Source organism: Galleria mellonella, unplaced genomic scaffold, assembly GCF_026898425.1.
Source record: "Galleria mellonella isolate WM207_F2 unplaced genomic scaffold, CSIRO_AGI_GalMel_v1 utg515, whole genome shotgun sequence".
NCBI classification, from domain to species: Eukaryota; Metazoa; Arthropoda; class Insecta; order Lepidoptera; family Pyralidae; genus Galleria; species Galleria mellonella.
The window spans coordinates 229,941-251,172 of record NW_026442107.1 but is presented as its reverse complement, the minus strand read 5'-3'; the positions used below and the strand labels follow the sequence as shown (position 1 = coordinate 251,172).

Sequence of the window (21,232 nt, the reverse complement as noted above, 5' to 3'; positions counted from 1 at the left end):
AATTTGTCATGAAGGCGTAACTGACCTGCTTTCATCCTCATCAATCATCTTTAACTGGTACGTCGCCACCGTATACCGATAGCAAAGGCGGTCCTACCATTCCATCGGCATTCTTTAAATACTGTAGTCCTCAGGAATGGTGACTCATGAGGGGTTCTGTGGCGACGGTTATCACTTTATTACAAGGGCTGTCTGTTAGCTATTCTAAATTGCATAAAATGGATTAAGATATATATAAGTTTATTTTATTGAATAATAAATATTGTGAATGACAGTGTATTACAATTATTTTTGAGTATATATAATTGAGTAAGGCCAACATAAATAATTTCAATTGAGATTTATTTAATTGTTCACAGGTGGCAAAGTTAACGGGCCATTCGTACAGAGTTCTATACCTGGCTCTCTCGCCCGACGGCGAGGCCATAGTAACGGGTGCTGGCGACGAAACGCTGCGTTTCTGGAACGTCTTCTCAAAAACACCATCGCATAAAGAGAACAAGAGCGTTCTCAATTTATACACAGCGCTTAGATAAAGCAGTATTATAATATAGATAATAAATAAGTGCTTTTATGAATTACCGCAATACGGTATGATATCGTACGATTATATTGTCACGATATAATAAGTGAAAAATATATATGATTACATGAATATAGCATGTATATATGTATTTAATTATCTACATGCAATTACATATATTTTACATTCATTAAATCGTCACTATAAATTTGTATGATATCGTTAGATTATAGTGTCACGGTATAATAAGAGAATAATGTATGTGATTGTATTGAAATGTTCTAAAATTCAAATCGTCTTAATACTTATACAAACATATTCTCTATATGCTCTCACATTATATCGTGACGATAAAATCCTACGATATCGATACGATACGATAATTTACAAAAGCGCCCAATATGTGTTTTCTGTGTATTATATTTGCATTTATAGTGATTATTTAGTTGTATGACAGATGACTATGAAATCTATAAGTAGACGTATGAACTACGCCTACAGTGATAACAGATTAATCATGTTACGGGACTGATTTAGTTGTTGATTTTGAATTGAACACGAGTCAAAATTATATTTAATTTATTATAAAGTGTGTAAATGATATTGATTGTGATAAAATGCAAGCTTTATTGTTGTGACGACTGTGAGGAAACTAAATCGAGGGCTTTTCGTTAACTAGAATGTTTAAAAATGTATCTAATATTTTGTACAGATGTAAAACATAAATTTTAGCTATTCATGTATTTTTTGTCTTTTTCATTTAGCTTCTATTTGAAAGAGAGGGGCAAAAAAAAACTGGTAATAGTTAAAACTGATTATAATTTTTATAACATTCATTTGTATGTTTTTGTGTGCAAATTAAGCTGTATGCTACATTCCCTGTCATTTCTTGTAATGTGCTACAATGAATGCGTAAGAAATGTAATTTACCTTTAATATGGAACAGCTATATGTCAGTTATATTTTTGGTGTTGCACTACTTTCAATGTGAAATGATTTTTTTTGTAATTTTTTGTTTTTTAATAACAAATGTTTTTTTTTTTTTAAATATAATTACCACTGGTTTAACTAACGTGTAATTAGATCGAAAAAGCTCGACTAGTTTCAGTATCAATTCGTGATCCTTAATCATTAGCGACTTTGACGCGAGCTTGGCCCTGACTTATTTTCATTACAGTCGTCCAATAAAAAAACACCCCATCAAATTCATACACACTTCAAATTATGCTTTTGTAATAATGTACATAAGTTTGTGTATACTTATATATATATATAATTTGGGAATGTTAACATTTATGTATTGGTTACGATGAGTTTAGTTTTGATAAACGAGTTTATTTTGAAATTTACCAATCAAACAACTATTAATTTGGATACAATATATTAATACTTTTTTGTCTATTTCAGCCATTATTATGTGTAAATTGTAATATTTGAGAGGAATATATATCTTGTCTATGCTGTGTAATTCTCTTAGATGTTATTATTGTAACAAATTTGTCGGGGACCCTACGTTGTGTAGGTAAAGAATCTAATCACTTTCAGGCGATTCCATAGATTTGGTTGTAAGTATGCGTATACCGTAATTTTCTTGCTTTTTGAATTTAGATAATATAGTTTTTTTTTTATTGTTGTCTTTTTTTTTGAGGCATATGCAGAGATTTGAAAGTATTTATATTTCTGTATATATAAGTATAACATGTCATGTCTGTAACTTTAGCTTCAGTAATCTCTTATTTAAACTTGTAACTTGTATAAACAATGAAAAGCAAGGAAGTTAGGTACCGTCAGATGTTTATATGAATTATTTTTGTATAGTCATCAATTATAATAGAATAATAAATAAATATATGTGTGATGCTGCCTCACAGTTAATGTAAATGCACAATTTACAATAAATGCTTATCGTTAGTAAAACAAATATCTCTTGCAAATTTCTTGCAAACTTGCAATTCCACTTGTAAACTGTAATATTCCATTTCTGTTCTATTTTAAATGTTGTATAATTTCTAAGATAATATCATCATATCATGGAGTTTTGCCAGTTGTTGCCACGCTTGGCAGGCGGATTGGCAACTGCAGTAAGTCTTTGAAGATATAAGAGGAACGTTGCTGCCCATTTCTCGATCATTAAGCTCCCTTAGATGCCTCATATGAAATCGACGGAAAAGAAAGGGGTGGCCCATTCTATGCCGGGACCACCCGGTGATATACTTTGTTAACATTATAACTTGTGATTTTTCAACTTCACTGTTTTTTTTTTTAATTTGAATATTTTTACATATGTACCCTCAGTCTACGTAAAATCGAATAGAAATTTACAAATAATTTTTATAATAATATTTTAGAACATATTGTAGCAATTTAATAAATATATATTTTTTTATTGCACTTGAAAAAAAAAAAGATACAGCGATTAATTTAACAAATTGTTAACAGGGGCGGGCTTGTCTCTGTAACAGATATTTTATAGCCAACCCAATGCAGTTAGAGAGAAAATAATTAGTGGGTAATCTTGTGCAGGATTTAATAATGTATTCAAAAGTAAAAACGAAGCGAGCAAGTATGATTTGGTATATTAAATTCTACATAATGTATTAAAATATTGAATTGATTTCGAATGCGGTGTGTAAGCTTAAATATGCCTTAAGAATCTCTTAAAGTGACTCTTAGTTAGCAAATAAAGAAAGTTTGCGTTGCATTGTCTGGCAATGAATTTACTGGGTAAGGAGGAATAACATCTAAGTCCTCAAGAATGGCAACGCATGGGGGGTATCATGGGCGAAACAGTATAAAAATAGTAATGTATAAAAAAAAAACAAACTTTGTAAACTTCATCATGATTATTTCAGCCACTATCCGTCCACTACTGGACATAGGCCTCCCCTATAGACAGTCATAAGGAACGGTCCTGAGCCACCTGTACTCACTGCCTTGACTTTGTAAATTTATTTGTATTTATATCTCATATTGCATAGATTATAAATGTTAAATTATACACCTTTAAAATGAACAGAAATCACAATAAATACTTAATGATGAGGCGCGCTCACATAGTTTAAATGTGTGTTGTATATTTGTATGAGTTATTGTGTGTATATTTTTGAATTGTGCAATTTAGTTTTTCTAAGTGTTTACGTATTTTCTAATCGTGAACGATTCGATGATCGATTGTTTATAAACATCGCATTTGAATCGAGTCGACACAAAAGAAAATAATGTATTGGCTTATAGAAACGAGTAATATTAAACGAAACCAAATACTAATAAGGTTATTGTTTGGATAAAAATATTTTTGGTGTTCAAAACGCTATATATATGTTTTTAGTACACGTTGTAGGATTTTCGTGTTATTCTATATTTAAATAAAAGCATCTAACTAAAAACAGAAAAAATAGACTTTGTATTAGAAGTAATATAGTAATATATAATTTTAGTAATGCAGGCTACGATAACCGCTTACCATTAGGTGGGCCGTATGCTTGTTTACCATCCCAGTGGTAGAAAAATATATTTTAATATATTACTTGAAACTTTTTTATTTATAGGTAGGCGCTGATAATTTTTGGTACTCTCTGTGAAACTTTGAATTCATAGTAAATCTATATTTGTATTTTTTAAAACATTACTTATTCCTTTTTAATTTATTTTGCATTCTTTTACATTATTACTATTCAGTGTCGTTATCCTATTATCAATAAAGAAAGGTATTAAAAATGAAAAAAAAAAACCAAAAATTAATGCCTTGAGGTGGTGAAAATATATATCTGGTTGATTATAAATCTTGAACTAATACGAAAGCTTGCAACGTGTTAAAAAAAAGTTTGGCTTTGAAATTATTTATAAAATAAAACTTAATTTATAATATATATTTCTTTAAAAATTTGTAAGACTAAAAATTTGTGAAGGGTTGATCGCTGTTAAAGTTCCTTTAATATAATCTAATAATACTTAGTATCTATTTCTCATCTTATTCTGCCCCTAATTTAGCATATATCTATTAACCAGCGACTGACTCTTACGTAGAGTAAATGTATCGAGATATATTTATTTAAATATAGGAAGAGATATAATATATTTTATTGCACATTTGTTAATATAGTTTAGAGTACATTTCTTTAATTATACTTCTAATTAACCACCGACTCTGCTACCAACCCACGTTCGAAATATAAAAATAAAGTTATTTTAGTAGTAACGAATAACAGATAAAGCAAAGGTACAAATCCATTCAGCTTAAGCTTACGGATATGTATTTTTTTTTTTATAAATCTCCTTGACAATTGCACATAAAGTGACCAATGAGTGAGAAACAAGCCAATGTGTGCTTTTGTCGATGAGTCCAAATACATACAATAGAATAATATGTAATTAGACTCGTAAGAAAGTATTGTAATAAATCTATTTATAGTAAGTACTTAATTTGCCAAAATTATTAATGTTTATTTTTTTTTTAAGAAGATTGGGTTGAAGTTTGAGTTGGTAGTGATATAAAATAAATTTTCTATGTGTGATGTATATATCAGAGTTTTATTTCTAGAATTTATTATTCACTTTTTTTTATACAACTTAGAATGGCAAACAAGCTGACGGCCCACCTGATGGAAAGTGGTAACCGTCGCCTATAGACATGAGCAGTACTATGGACATAACAGAGTATACTATTTCGCCCATGATACCCCCCATGCGTTGTCATTCCTGAGGAATCAGGTTTTATTACTCTGTACCTTGTAAATTCACGCCATATCCCACCCTTCAAACCGAAACAGCCATGCAAACACAACTACTTCATGGTAGAAACACGAATGGGACAGAGGTACCCAAGCAAACGACTTTTGTACAAAGTCTTCCTCTGGTAACTGACCCACGACTTCGTCCACGTGTCCAGAATATATTCACAGACCGGGATAAAAACTATAACTGTGTGCATCATCTCGTACAGTATGTCTATATCAAGTTTCATAGCGATTGTTTAAGCAGAAGAGGTAACAAACAAACAAGCTCACTTTTACATTTATAATATTAGTAAAGATATGGTACAAACATGGAAGTATACTGCGGTTTCAAAGGAGTTTTTTCCCACGATCGTTCGAGCTAGCTTCCTGTCGAGATTTTCCATGAGACTACAGTATGGGGGTTTTTAAAAAGGATGTAAGTATCGTCATGTCATCTTATTAATTTTTCTTCAGAGTCGACAAAGCGCACGTGATACTCATAGTGTTGCAGGCGTCCACATTTTGCAGTAATCGTTTACCATCACAAGGGCTGTATGCGTGTTTGCTGTTTGTGGTATAAAAAAAAAACAAGAAAAGCCCATTTTGTAATTCGCAAATTTATTTTTATTATTTATTATTTCAAAACGAAATTATATGTCTTTTATATGATGTAGTCTGCACTTTATCAAGTAAATTTCAAATGTTCAATTGAAGAACATACCTTATGAGTGCATTATACTTTATCTATGTTTATTATAATACTTTTTTAAATGTAAACCAGTATTAAGTTTTGCTTAAATTTTAGGTAAATATGAGTTTTTTTTTTAAATAAAACAATATATTAATTTCAGCGATTTATTTCTAAATAAAAACCGAATTAGTAATTTTTTATTATTGTGCCAAAATAAATGGATTCAATTTTGTTTCCAATAGTAAATATCAATTTTCAATAACATAATTTTTATTTAACAAGGAGGATATTTAAAAAGCTTCCTGAATACCAGGCCCATTTGTGGCAGAATGTTTATAAATTTGTTTGGATAGTCTTTCAACAACAAACGGATCATGCCGTTTGAGTCTGCAGCTTGCTGCAAAACAATGCTGTTCTGAAGGTAGAATCCACTAAGTGGCTCCATTTCGAGGATAAGTGCCGCGGGCACGGCGTACCTTTTAGGGTTGTCGTGTACCAGTAACTCAACTAAGTAATTGCAGTCATTCGTACGAGCACCAGTTTGTTTTTTGCATACCGAATCCACAAGGTCTCTGAACTGAAAAAAAAAGTAGGTACCATTAGAGTTTAATAAAAAGGTAACTTAGTTTTGTTGAAATTATCATAGAGATAGACTCTTTGAAAGAAATTTATAATAAATCAAAACTATCTATTATTTTTATTATCAGACCGGCAGGATATTAGCAGGACGTGTTATGATCGGGTCAATTATTCGTTTGTAGAACATAATGAAAATATTCATTGGGTTTAGTTGAAACAGACTATACTCCTAGTATTCGTGTGAAGGAATCAATCCTTTGGTATCAAAAGTTTCCTGCCGCATTCGCTATATATTAATATATATATATATATATATATATATATATATATATATATATATATATATTATTAATAAAAACTGAAACGTCTCATAAATCTATTAGGCTATATTGTTACTGTCTTTCATATTGATAAATTAGCGGAAAGGAAAAGAAAAAACACTTTAGCAGCTAAAATAGGTATAGCTAAGCAAGTGACAGTAATTTTTTAATAATCCAAATAATTATATATATTATTATATTCAGAGGTTTAGTCGGAGATTCGATGTTGGGAACTCCGGATCGCAGTCAAGTACGTCCGTTTAAGTATACTTAAACAATACTATTAACATGATACAAAAAAATTGATGCTTACATCATCAGTTTTTTCATGAACCACGTCTAAGAATTTCTTCATGTTCTTGGACACTTGTACAGGATTATTCCAAGATATAGGCACTGCTTTTTCAACAGACTTGTAGTATTCCGCGGTCACGTTCCTAAAATAAAACATTCGGAAATATTATATGTATCTATTTTTTTTTTCTTTTTTTATAATAATTTTGACAGGACTTTATCGAAGTAACAGAGAAATATCATCATTATAAATTATATCAGCCGTTAATTGTTCACTGCTTAACATAGGTTTCCCCAATAAGGGAGGTTTTGTTTTTCCAGTAGTTGCTGGGTTGGCAACCACAATTAAGTTTTGGTGATGTTTTATGACTAATCCCTTGACCTTTAAGATCTATTGGTAGCCTCTTACGACACCCACGGAAAAGAAAGGAATGGCCCACTGAATGCCAGGACTACATGGCATAACAGCTTTGGCACATAATAAATTACCGAAATAAAAATATTAATGGATTAGGACTTTTTAAATTTTAATTTATTTTCAAATGAATTTCATCAGACGGATAATTCATACCATACAAGAACTTTGGCGGTGGAGTCGCAAACGTGGTATGAAGTGAGGACCTTATTCAAAGCCTTTTTTTATGTAAATGTTAACAACTTACCGAGTACACTTCGCTGCTACCGATTTAGCTGCATCGTCCATTACGCCTACTAGCAGAGCATATTGGCGGTGACTATGGTACACGGGCAGTTTTACATTAGTCCTAAAATAAAGCAATTGTATTAGGCGTGACTTGAAAATGTAAATATATTTCAAAAGTTTTACATTAGAGTTTAAAGTTTAGACTAGAAACCATAGTAATATCATATAGAGAAAAAATTTGATTTATTTACACTTTATTGCATCAATTAAAAATAATAAATGCAGTAAATTTTAATGAGAAGTGATACAAAAGGCGGCCATATCGCTAAACAATGTCTTCCAAACAATCTTTAGGTAGAGCACATTGAAAAAAAAAAATGTTTATTTGTAAAGAATAAATTCAAAAACTACTCAACTGATTTTAAAAATTCTTTCAGCTATAGAAAACTACATAATCAGGGAGTAACATAGGTTATACATTATTTTCGAAAATTCTATCTTCTCGTGCGAAACCAGGTCGGATTACTAGTAAGATATAAAATTGACGTTACTGGTGCGCCTCCAGCAATCTTTCGGCCTTCCTGACCAAGTTCAACGCTTGGAAGTACTGCGGTGGTCGTTTAGGCGACGGTTTTAGTCCCATATCGTCAAATGCCAACGCAGCGGCGCATATGAAGAGAAGCAACACGGGACTATACATGACTACTTGATGATGATGAACTGAAATACAAAACATTTATTATACATATTACTGTTTTTTATGGGTAAAAATTTAATGGTAACCCGTCCTGTGCTATTGGTATATGCTGGCGGGGCACCAGTTAGGAATAACAGGTGAGGAGGAAACCAAGTCAGTTAGTGGCGGGTAGGTTGGCTACCGAGGATAGATTTTGGTGATGTTTTAAGAGGGACTTTTTGTTCGTCTGTCGATTATTAAGTTCCCTTAGTCACCTCTTACGACGCCCACGGGAAAGGAAGGAGGGGTCTATTGTAGGCCAGGACCACACAGTGAATGAGATATCAGCCAACAAATATCTACGGGTACAACTCAGGACGCCTAGGCACGAGCCAATTTAGAAAAAATCGTATTCTAAATTAATCCGACGGAAAATCAAACCCGGGACCTCATTACGAAATGCAATATGCGTATAGCACGGAGGTCGTCATTGATCTTAATTGACAAAATTCTGGTGAAAGACGAGTTTTCCTGGATTCGTGGAGACATTAGATTCATACATTTCCAATGTTTGAATTTAGAATGCAGAATTGGCTTCACAACAATCAGGATTTTGCCTTCCATAGAACAGTTAAGGTTTCAAACGTTACAAATTGGGAAATCCGGGATTAACATGAAAGTAAACCCATCCAATTACAAGGAGATTTATAAAAAAAATATACAGTCAACTTCACTACGGACATTAAAGACTTTCTTCTTTAGGGAATCAGTTGAAAATACAGTCAAATTGTGAACCTTTTCCTTTTATAAGTGGATTGAGATTAATATTCTGAATTACAGGTATATTATATTATAAAATTTATAAAAAAGTCATCGACTTTGTTAAAAAATCTGTTAAAATGAGAACGACTGAATTAAAATATAATTCTCAAAATCGACTCAGAATTAGTTCCTTTTTTTAAAGTTAAGTACCTAAATTTAAAAAAATATTACCAGAGGGAGACTTTGTACAAAATTCGATTGCTTGGGTACCTCTGTCCCATTCGTGTTTCTACCGTGAAGCAGTTGTGTTTGCATGGCTGTGTTTCGGTATGAAGGGTTGGATATGGCGTGAATTTACAGGGTACAGAGGAATAACATCTCAGTCCTCAGGAATAGCAACGCATAGGGGGTATCATGGGCGAAACAGTATACTCTGTTATGTCCATGGCACTGCTCATGTTTATAGGCGACGGTTACCACTTTCCATCAGGTGGGCCGTCAGCTTGTTTGCCATTCTAAGTTGTATATAAAAAAAAATTATAGTTAAAAATATATTGATATTAAAAGAAAAATATGTCAATTTAAATATGTTATAAACTCACCAATCCTCCAAGTACTGATGGAGAGTTGCTTGAATATTATTTATATATTACAATTTAATTTGATATAGTTTCGGTGCATTCAGATTGCAGAAGCTTGTAACTTTTGGTATACCTAAATGTGTTTTTTTTTATGCAACTTAGAATGGCAAACAAGCTGACGGCCCACCTGATGGAAAGTGGTAACCGTCGCCAATAGATATGAGCAGTACCATGGACATAACAGAGTATACTGTTTCGCCCATGATACCCCCCGTGCGTTGCCATTCCTGAGGACTCAGATATTATTCTTCTGTACCCTGTAAATTGTATATATGTGTAAATCTTGTGCCAATATATTGTATAATCATGTATTATTAATTAGTAAATATGTTGCCACTTCAAAATATTCAATTTGACATTTGGTTTTTGTTTATGTTCATAGCACAATTAAATTAATTTTGTATTCCAGATTTTGATGAATAGTGTAAACAGTATTTATTTAGGAAAACTAAACTAAAACATTTCAAACAAAATAAAAATTTTTGTATTTTGTTTTTTGATTCTGAAGATACAACTACAGTGAAGGCATCGTGGGCTAGGTATAGGCTTTCAGTTTGAATGTGGTCATATACAGAGGAATAACATCTGAGTCCTTAGGAATGGCAATGCATGGGGGGTATAATGGGCGAAACAGTATACTTTATTATGTCCATGGTACTGCTCATGTCTATAGGCGACGGTTATCACTTTCCATCCGGTGAGCCGTCAGCTTGTTTACCATTCTAAGTCGTATATTATATATATATATATATATATATATATATATATATATATATATATATATATATATATATATATATATATATATATAAATAATTGATAACACAGTTATAAACTAAATTATTCTAATGATGGTAGACCCACTCGCTGCTACCATTTCGATTTGAATTCCTATAAAAAAAGGCCGACAACATACCCGCAATTCCTGTAATGTCGTGTTAGGTGAGCACTATGTTTATTTAAAATATAGGCCCGGCCGGAAGGAAAGAATTATTACTTACAGGGATGGTAGCTCCTTACGGTCCTTCCAGGAAACCGTTGCGATCAATTTAACATGACAAATTATCTTATCCTATCTTATACTTACCTTTGAATAACTGGTACATTACGCGATTTTTTTTATACCTCTTAGAATGGCAAAGAAGCTGACGGCCCACCTGATGGAAAGTGGTAACCGTCTCCTATAGACATGAGCAGTACCAAGGACATAACAGAGTATACTGTTTCGTCCATGATACCCCCCATGCGTTGCCATTCCTGAGGACTCAGGTGTTATTCCTCCGTACCCAGTAAATTCACGCCATATCCCACCCTTCAAACCGAAACACAGCTATGCAAACACAACTGCTTTACAGTTGAAACACGAATGGGACAGAGTCCTAGAGCAATCGACTTTTGTACAAAGTCTCCCTCTAGTAAATTATTTATTGATTTGGTTTAATATTCATTTTAAAGTTATCAATATATGACCAATAAAAATAATTTTCCTTTGCATCATTACTTCCATAACAAATTATGAATCTTAGGTATACCATTTACTATCACTATAAAATTTTTCATTATCAAAATGGTATAATTTTTTACATCGATTAGTGCCATATAATTTGAAATGTAAATTATGAACGCTATGCATAACTAACTCTATGTATTTATTTAGTATTATACAAACGAATTGCTTGATTTTACATTTTACAATATACTAGGCCGCAGGGTCTATTTTAGTGGACTTGATCCCCTCCCCCTGTCCATAATAACAAAATAAAGATCACCACCTTTAAAACTGTTGACAGCGGATTTTCTGATTGACGACAAAAAAAGGCTATTTGCGATCAGCGTTTTCTCGAAAATTCTTTTTTATTAACCTAATCGAGTCTCCGTTGGCCCGTTGTACCTCTCGGCACCCCTTTCGGCCCTTGGTGTCTGCTTGGATTTTGGTGACATTGGTCACTCCTATCCTCTTTGCTCAATCAGCCCTTCCTCAGGCCGGTACAAATTCGACTGTTATATATTTTATTGGTGACCTATGGTTTATTTTATTTATTTATTAAATACAAGAAATTTACAACAGCGAGTACATTGGAGCCCGCACTAGGCGAACCTGTATCGCGGGAGTCCATAAGAGATTACCAAGACACGGTGATTTACAAATATAAATTAAATTATATTATTATATACAAATATGAAATAAAATAAATTATATTATGGTATAGTTATTGTTTGCTTCAACATGTCTAAATCTCATTTTTATATTTAGTTCAATTAATTATAATCTATTTCTAATGAACAGGATCTCTGTTTCTTATAGTCTATGTCCTGTTAAAAAATGTAACGAGGATTGTCTACGATTCGACTCTCATCCGATCGCGTTTGAACAAGCAAGCGTGTCTCTGCGATTATTTCAGTAATTCAGTAAATTATAAAATTAATGCATTTGGATATTGTAAATGTCAATGTGTTACAAGAAATAAATGAGAAAGCGAATTTAGTAATCTTTAATTTTATTTCGCTAGCCATCAAACCGCGTGTGTTCACGGTCAGTATTATTTGTATATTTAATTTTTTTATTTTATTTATTTATGGCAACAAACATGCATTTAAAAAATAATTAACGACAATATACATTACAGTTTTAGAACAATAGACCTAACAGTGTCAATAACAGTATTTTAAAAACATAGAGATATTATTTATGAAGTCCCATGGAAACACGCATGTTTAGCGACATTACAAGGTACTAATATATATAGGTAAGTATCAAAGATGAAGAAAAAGAAAGAAAATGCGCCGATTTAATTTCAACATACAAGTTTTTGAGTTAATTTACTTTTAAAAATATGAACAGATACATAAAACGGATCTAATTAAAAAAATCTCTATTGAAAGTGTTGGTGGAATGGTGAAGAAAAGAATTACATGTATAGTTTTTACGTAAACGAGGGGGAACAAACAGAGCTAATTTACCTAAGGAGCGTGCGGGGAAACGAATATAAGCAGCAAATGTTATTTTACTTAGGATTGTAGGGGAATCAATTAGATTATTTAAAATCTTATAACATATATACATAACATCAAACATTTTACGTTCATTGTAAAGGGACAATAAGGGACAGTATACCAGTTATATATTATTCCTTTGTATGATAGTAACAGAGTTGGAATATATTATGTTACCACTTTTTCACCACCAGCATTACTAAATTAACAAAACAGTAAAAAATACTACTCAACTGAAAAGATAATTTATAGAAGTTAGTAAAGAAATCAGAATATAATAGCTGTTTCCTAGAATAATAAGTCGTACGTTATGTCAAAACTAGTGTAATAATATCTGAAATAGGCGAAGATAAAGGGACAGATATAATTCTATAACGGATTGTGTTAGGGAGGAAAGGGATTGTTAGTAATGGAGACTGAGAATCCCATTGCTAGCAATATACCCAACCAGGTCGACCTCCTCGCGGTTCTATCATGGTTAATTCCTGATGAATTCACCATGATGGGCTAACTGACCTGTTTTCATTCTCATCTATCACCCTTCACTGGTGCTCCGCCAGCGTATCCCGTTAGCGCAGGCGGGGTTACCATACCATTTTCACCCATCAAAAAAAAAAACGGATTGTGTTCTGAAGAACTCTATGATATGATGCCTACTGCCACCCTTTACCATCGCTCCAACATCGCATACTCCATCAATTATAAACTAATTTGGAAAATTCTTTTTTTATTTGAAAGTATATACTTACAGATTGGACTCATAGACATTTTACCAAAATCGGTTAAATAGTTTAGTTTTTAAATCAAAATAATTGAATATAATTGAAGTCGTTTGTGTGGGACATAATATTTAATTATTCTTTTATATAAGCTTTGTCTAGATAACTACAAACAATAAAAATGGATAAGCCGAATAGGCGCAGTCGTTCTGAAGTAATGTGCTTATATAACTTATAATACGTTTATAATGTGTAAACGAGTATTGACGTGTGTTCCCGGCATAGAATGGGCCACCCCCTCCTTTCCCGTTGGTTCCGTAAGAGGCGACTAAGGGAGGGCGAGGAATGGGCAGCAGCGTCCCTCTTAAAACGTCACCAAAGCCTAACTGCGGTCGTCAACCCGTCAAAGTACTGACAAAACGGGAGGTTTAGGGGAGGCCTATGTTCAGCAGTGGACGGTTAACGGCTGATACGAAACGAGTATTATCCGAAAAATAAATTCACTCTCGAAATATGTCGTCTATACAAGGAAATTGAGATTTTTTTGCGTCTTTTAAATGAGTATTCTGATAGTGAAATTGAATGTTTTCCCCGAAGAAAAATGGATTGAAACGTAGCATAGAATTGATTTCTTGGTAATCTACTTATCAGTGTATCAACATTGGGTCCTTTGTAGGGTACGAGCGATAATTCTACTAACAATATAAATATAAAAGTTAATCAATATATTTAAAGGTTTAATATTTAGTTTTTTTCTTGTACCTACCACAAGGATGGTATGTATTTTGTATATTATTTTATGTATGTATGTAAACGCAGTGTAGGACGATCCCCCTACATAGCACGATAGTTTCCAGGGAGACCACACGGAGGTCGACCTAACAGGATTATTGCTAGCAATGGGACTAGTAGCCCGTATTACTAACAATCCCTTCCCCCCACTCGTAGTCGTATTTTTTTTATGGGTGAAAATGGTATGGTAACCCCGCCTGCGCTAACGGGATACGCTGGCGGAGCACCAGTGAAGGGTGATAGATGAGAATGAAAACAGGCCAGTTAGCCCATCATGATGAATTCATCTGGAATTTACCATGATAGTTTCCAGGGGGAACCGCGTGGAGGTAGGGGAGGCTGGAGTAGAAGCAGTGGACGGACAATGGTTGAAATGATGATGATTATGTATTTTATATATTTATTTATATAACATATACTATTATAAATACTTAGATGTAAGGCGTGCACGGCGTATGTTTTATTAATATGAGTGTTTTTCTTTTTTTCTTCATTAGTTACTTATCTAGCTTCAAATAACTACTGTTTTTTTTTTCTTTTCCCCTCTATCCAAAGGTTGTCTGGAAAAAATGTTTTATATGTACTTCATAAGTACAATATATATTTATTTTTGTATAATTTTTTAGTGATGCAATAAAGGGTAAATAATTATATTTACCCTTTATTATTTATTTGTGTACTTATTAAAGTACACAATATTGATAGGTTAGGTTTAGATTAAATGATACAAATGGTATACTTCATTTTAAGCAGTTATAATTCAAATAAAATCATTTAGTTTAATTTCATGTAGATATGGATGCCGGCAGTTTAGAATAAAAGACAATAACACGTTTTAAATGACGATCTTGCGAGCGTTTTTATCTTTTTAAGAGTGTAAATGTAATAAATTATAGACATCGGTCAGTTTAGGAAGTACGTTCACAAATTCTTTTTTATATCCAGACAAGAGTAGGGGAACGATGCTATGATTTTTTGCGGCACGCTCGAAAGCTGCATTGCTGTTCAAATAGAAGTCGGAGAGTGGCCCGAGGGTCAGCACAATTTTTGCGGCTGTATTATATCTCTTAGAGTGTTCTTTAACGATTAAATCAACCAAGTAGTTGCAATCACTGGTGCGCACCTTGGATTTGTCGTTACACACGGAGTCTATCAAATCTCTTATCTGAAAATATAATTAGTCATAAATAACTTAATAATCTGTTTTAACATAAATTTATGAAAATGTAAACAAACTAATATGTATTCCCTCCCAGAGGGGGAGGAAGATGGGGGGAAAACGCCAATGGAAATCAAGATATTCTATATTCATTTCACCATTTTCATAAAAAAAAATACCTATGGAAATTCATCCTTACACGCTTACTCCACATTACTAACTTGCCAGCGTTTACCAATATAATACTGCACTATTTTCACTAAAGAGTTTTCTCTTATCGGTGCAACTAATTCGTGTATTCTCTTCCAGCCAGCTCTATCTTATGCCATATCTTTTACCTCCCTATACGACACGATACCTAGTGTTTCCTTTATCTGTCCCATCTAGATATTTCTCGGTCTTCCCCTTCCTCGTTTGCTCTCTATCTTTCCTTCTACTATGCTTTTTAAAAAATATAATCCTTGTAGATAATGTACATATAATTGGCAGTATAGTGCAGTATAGTGCTCTCTCTCTTCTCTCTTCCCTCCGATATATAAATACTTACGTCATTGGTTCGTGCCAGCAGTAGAGACAACTCTTCCTTTATTATCTTGGTGACATTTACAGGGTCACTCCAGGCGTGGGGCACTTCTCTATCAACGGCCGTGAGGTATACTTCATCGTAATTACTGAAATAAAGATATAAATGAGTGCCAGCACCGTCCTTTTTTATAGAAAGAAGCTAGCCAAGTTTTTTTTTAGTGGGTGATAATGGAATGGTAAACACACTAAACTACTAAGGCAAGTTTGATAAAATTCCTAAGGGACGAATCTGTAAATAAATTCTTTTATAAAAAAAAAACAAGAATTTTTAAATCGGTTTATAAAAGACGTAGTTACAAAGTAAAACACATGGAAACAAAAAATTGTATTTGGCTACTTACACAGGCTTTTTGGTGTTGGAAGCAAGTTTGGCCGCGTACTGGAGTACACCAAGCATCATTGCATAATGACGTTCGCTATGGGTCACTGGCATTTTTTTATTGGTCCTTAAATAAAAAATAAATAAAACTATATTAAATAACTTGATGTGTTATTATGTAGTTTTGTACCACAAAGGTATTGCGTAGACGTTGTGTCTGTTTGCGTCTTTTATCGCATATATCTGGGGAAGTGTTCTGAAGAATTATTCAGATTAATATCAGAAGCAAGTGAAAGTTTTATCCCGACCATCTGGATGAGTGACGGTCCTCCATCGTGCGCTTCTGCAGACGTTTTCTCGGAATCAATTCCCAACAGCAGTAGTTCAGAACACATACGATATTGAATCTTTCAAGAAAAGAGCATATTACTTCTTCTCATATATGTTTTATATTATATACTTATCTAACACTAATATTTGTCTTATTGGAGTTCGTTATTTAATTTCATTATTGCGCATAGCACACTTTGTGTTCTTATGGAAGACCAGCGTCGGTGAGCCGTAAGGACTCCCAACACATGCCTTTTTAATGACTAGAATTTGTTTTTATGGTTAACTTTTCTAATGTCTATGTATGCCACTAAATAAATTAATTCTCTTTCTTTTTTTTTTTAAAAAAGACTGGCAACACATCTGCTATGATGTTGTGAGTGCTTATTGGTAGCGATATTCACGTACCATCAGGTGAGTTGCATGCTCGTTTGCCTCCTATATATAAAAAAAAGGAAAAAACACCCACTTGATTTGTGACAAAACCATTCATTTTGATTTAAACACTAGTATAGTAAAAACTATGCTAGTGAACCGATTTCGATAAAATTTCTATGTAATATAATCTGAAAACATATTTATTCAGATAAAAAAAGGATTTTCATTTTTTTTATAGGCGAATCTAGTTTTTAATTTACGCAGCAAAACGTGCCAATTTACGCTGAAGTCTCATCTCGACAAACTCAATTTTTTTTATGCAACTTAGAATGGCAAACAAGCTGACGGATCACCTGATGGAAAGTGGTAACTGTCGCTTATAGACATGAGCAGTACCATGGACTTAACAAACTATAATATATAATTATATATAAACTCAAAATGCAATAGAATAATAAAAAAAAAAGTTACTGATGTGTCGCTAGCACTTGTTCGGCTTTTCTCAGCGACTTTAGACATTTATTGTATTGCGGTGGTTTAATTGCAGGCGCTGATGCTCCATCACTCCCAACCTCGTATGCCAGTGCGCTGGCGCAAACGATCAACAGACACGCGAAGCGATACATTTCTGGTTCTGCCACTGGAAATATATATAATTTCATATAAAAAAAAGGAATGGACAAACATGAAAGTAAAGAAATTAAAATGCTGTTTATAATAGTGCGTTAGAATGGTGAATAGTTTGACGTGCCCGACATTAAGATGTACTCGGGCGTCTCGCCTCGCACTGCGGACCGCAGCTCGCAGAGCCCTTGTAAACATAACATAGTATGATACTCTATGCGCAGCGTACTCACGAACGCTGCGCATAGAGTATTATACTCACTCTGAATAAGACTTCTGGATGAAGTCGAAATAATTGGCGGTAACGTAATAGAAAATAATAACAAACATAGCAAGGCAATAAAATTATAATTATATTAAATATATAATTGTCACATATTTTTCACCACATCTGCGCTACATACGCTTTTTGTTTTTACCTAATGGTTAGCTTGTAGAGAATGCCATTTGGCATTAAGCTCACTATTTGTACAAAGTTTTATTGTGCAATGTCTATTGCACAATAAATAAATAAATAATTTAATAAAATAAAATTATATTTATATTATATTTATATATATATATATATATATATATATATATATATATATATAAAAAATGGACTTAAAGTTAGTTGTTACTTTCAATTAGTTTTACATTAAAACAGAATATACAAATATAAATTTTTAACAAATATTTTAATGAAAGTATAAAATGAGACAATAAATAGGTAATATTAAATTAATATTTTTAACAGACTTACCACTCCAGGAAGTAATTTTACATTTTGATCGAATGGTGTTATATATCATTGTGAATTTGTTATGGATATTATTTCAATAGATGCAGTTGCTTGCAACCTTTGGAGCATTTATTAGCATAATTATATTCATAATTATTACAGCATTTTTTTTAAATAGAAAATGTCACCCCATCCTTTCCCATGGGTGTCGTAAGAGGCGACTAAGGGAACTTAAAGGTAGAGGGATAGGCAGCAACATTCCTCTTAAAACATCACTAAATGTCTGATTGCAGTTGCCAACCCGCATGCCAAGCGTGGCAAGTACTGGTTACACCAATGCCATGGCATTCTCTACCAGTTAACTATTGAATGGTAACCCCGTCTATGCTTTCGGTATACGCTGGCGGGGCACCAGTGATAGATGATGAGGTGAGAATGAAAGCAGGTCTGTTAGCCCATCATGCCGAATTCCACAAGAATTAACCACTATGGTCTCCAGGGGGACCGCGTGGAGGTTGACCTCAGAGGGTATGTTGCTAGCAATGGGACTGTTAGACTCCAATACTAACAATCCCTTCCCCAGACATGTTTAGCCTACACGGCATATATTTGGTTGTAATAGAGTAGCAATTGCAGATGACAGTAAAAAAAAAGAAAATCACACAATGTAACAAATTGATCTTTTTGTTTTATCTTTGCTTCAATAATAGAGCCGTAGGTTACGAACCTCTATCTTTGTTTAATTATAAATATACCCAATTAAAACTATGATATTGTAATTATAAACATGTTAGTTACGCTATATTACAGAATAAGTTTATCAAATTAAAATTTTCACGATCATTATCTTGTAAATCATTTCATATTGTTACGGTCTCTTATATGTAAATAGAGGACACTGAATTATAACTTGTTTAGCTTTATTAAAAATAAATAAATATGTTTAAATTAAAATAATTTATAGTTTGGAATTAAAAAAAAATATATATATACTGAAACGCGCTCCCGCTTGTCGTAAGATCTACCTACTCTAAGCAAGTTAGCTTTTAAACATAAATAGCGCACCTATTGTTTAGAAAAATCACTTTCCCTTATATATATATATATATATATATATATATATATATATATATATATTCCCCGTGGCTTTTATTTAATAAAATTAAAAAAAAAAATTATTTGCAAACATGTGTGCATAGTAGATATAAAGACATACTGGTTATTTATCGATGGATTTGTACAGATCTAACATGTTTTGCTAGGGGGAAAGGGATTTTTAGTAATAGGGTCTAACTGACCCATTCCTAGCAACACATTGTATCAGGTTTACCTCTACGCGTTTCCCCCAGGAAACAATCGTGGTTAATTCTAGTGGAATTCGTCACGATGGGCTAACTGATCTGCTTTCATCGTCACCTAAACATCCCTCACTGGTGCCCCGCCAGCATATATTGTTAGCGCAGGCGGGTTTACCATTCCATGGCTGATAAGTCATTAAAAAAAAAACAAGTTTTGCTAACATTAGCGTGAAAAATGTTCTTCCAAGGACAGTTAACCACTGTTTAGGCTCTAAATGGTCACAAACAAACTCACTTACACATTTATTATATTAGTCTGGATGAGTAGATACTATTTAACACTAGAAAGCTTACCCCGCAAAATTGAATGTTACGTAGTAATGTATCGTTTAACTTAAAATGACTTGAACGAAAGTATTTATTTAACTTTTCACCTTAACGTCTTGTAAATACGTCCTCTATTTCATTACGGAATCATCCCTCTGTCACCCCACGTCAACTGCGGTTAACGTCATTACCATTTTAATGATGCTGATGGATTGCCATCCGGTCTCTGTGCGTCTCAATCTCGGATAGTAATTTTACAGTGATTTAGGTGAGTATTTTAAGATAGAGCCTTACATTACGGATAGGGCATATTTGTACGAGCTGTAAATCAAACTACGAATTTCGACCATACTTTTACGATAGGTGGGTTGTCGAAGAGTAACTATTTTATATACTCTATGGTTTGTTGCAATTAAAAAAAAATGTGAATAATTTACTTTACAATAACACTAACTCATTAGCATCATAAGAGAGGCAACAGACACCTTTCAAGGACATGACCTTCAGTAATAAAGTGGACGAAGAGAGAGAGAGAGAAACACTAACTACTACTAACATGTATTTATAATTCCCATATATAATGTTGCAAATTTTAAATATTTTAATACATATTAGGGTATTGTCTGTAATTGCGACGTTTAGCAGGAGAGTTGGCAGCTGCAGTTTTTTTATGGATGATAATGAAATGGTAACCCCGCCTGCGCTCTCAGTATATGCTTGCGGGGTACCAATGAGGGATGATAGGTAAGGATGTAAAGGCAGGTCAGTTACCCCATCGTGATGAATACACCTGGAATTCAGCACGATGCTCTCCAGGGAGCCACGTCAAGGTCGGTCTGACGGGGTACATTGCTAGCAATGGGACTGTTAGATCGCATTACTAATAATACCTTCTCCCCGTGAGGATGAAATTTTTTTTTACAATTTAAAATGGCAAACAAGCTGACGGCCCACCTGATGGAAAGTGGTAACCGTCGCCTATAGACATGAACAGTACCATGGACATAACAGAGTATACTGTTTCGCCCATGATACCCCCATGCGTTGCCATTCCTGAGGACTCAAGTGTTATTCCTCTGTACCCAGTAAATTCACACAATATCCCACCCTTCAAACCAAAACACACCCATGCAAACACAACT

The 21,232-nt window shown here is 33.3% G+C and overlaps 3 protein-coding genes across 3 annotated transcripts in view; 1 reads left to right on the top strand and 2 right to left on the bottom strand.

Moving 5' to 3' along the window:
• Positions 1-5,043, top strand: part of LOC113522462 (fizzy-related protein homolog) — a 56,612-nt gene extending 51,569 nt beyond the window's left edge. Inside the window, exon 9 of the mRNA XM_026908147.3 lies at positions 360-5,043. Within this exon, the coding sequence (XP_026763948.2) occupies positions 360-536 (177 nt within the window). The 3' untranslated portion in view covers positions 537-5,043. The remainder of the gene's footprint in view (positions 1-359) is intronic.
• A 1,036-nt stretch (positions 5,044-6,079) lies between these two features.
• Positions 6,080-8,524, bottom strand: LOC116413645 (uncharacterized). Its single transcript, XM_031914011.2, has 4 exons — positions 8,317-8,524; positions 7,785-7,886; positions 7,142-7,265; positions 6,080-6,506 (listed from the first exon to the last, which is right to left on the bottom strand). The coding sequence occupies exons 1-4, from the start codon at positions 8,499-8,501 to the stop codon at positions 6,204-6,206; spliced, it is 714 nt and encodes a 237-aa protein (XP_031769871.2). The 5' UTR covers positions 8,502-8,524; the 3' UTR covers positions 6,080-6,203.
• Positions 8,525-15,088: 6,564 nt separating this feature from the next.
• Positions 15,089-17,795, bottom strand: LOC116413643 (uncharacterized). Its single transcript, XM_031913990.2, has 4 exons — positions 17,592-17,795; positions 16,435-16,539; positions 16,056-16,179; positions 15,089-15,514 (listed from the first exon to the last, which is right to left on the bottom strand). The coding sequence occupies exons 1-4, from the start codon at positions 17,780-17,782 to the stop codon at positions 15,218-15,220; spliced, it is 717 nt and encodes a 238-aa protein (XP_031769850.2). The 5' UTR covers positions 17,783-17,795; the 3' UTR covers positions 15,089-15,217.
• Between the last annotated feature and the right edge of the window lie 3,437 nt (positions 17,796-21,232).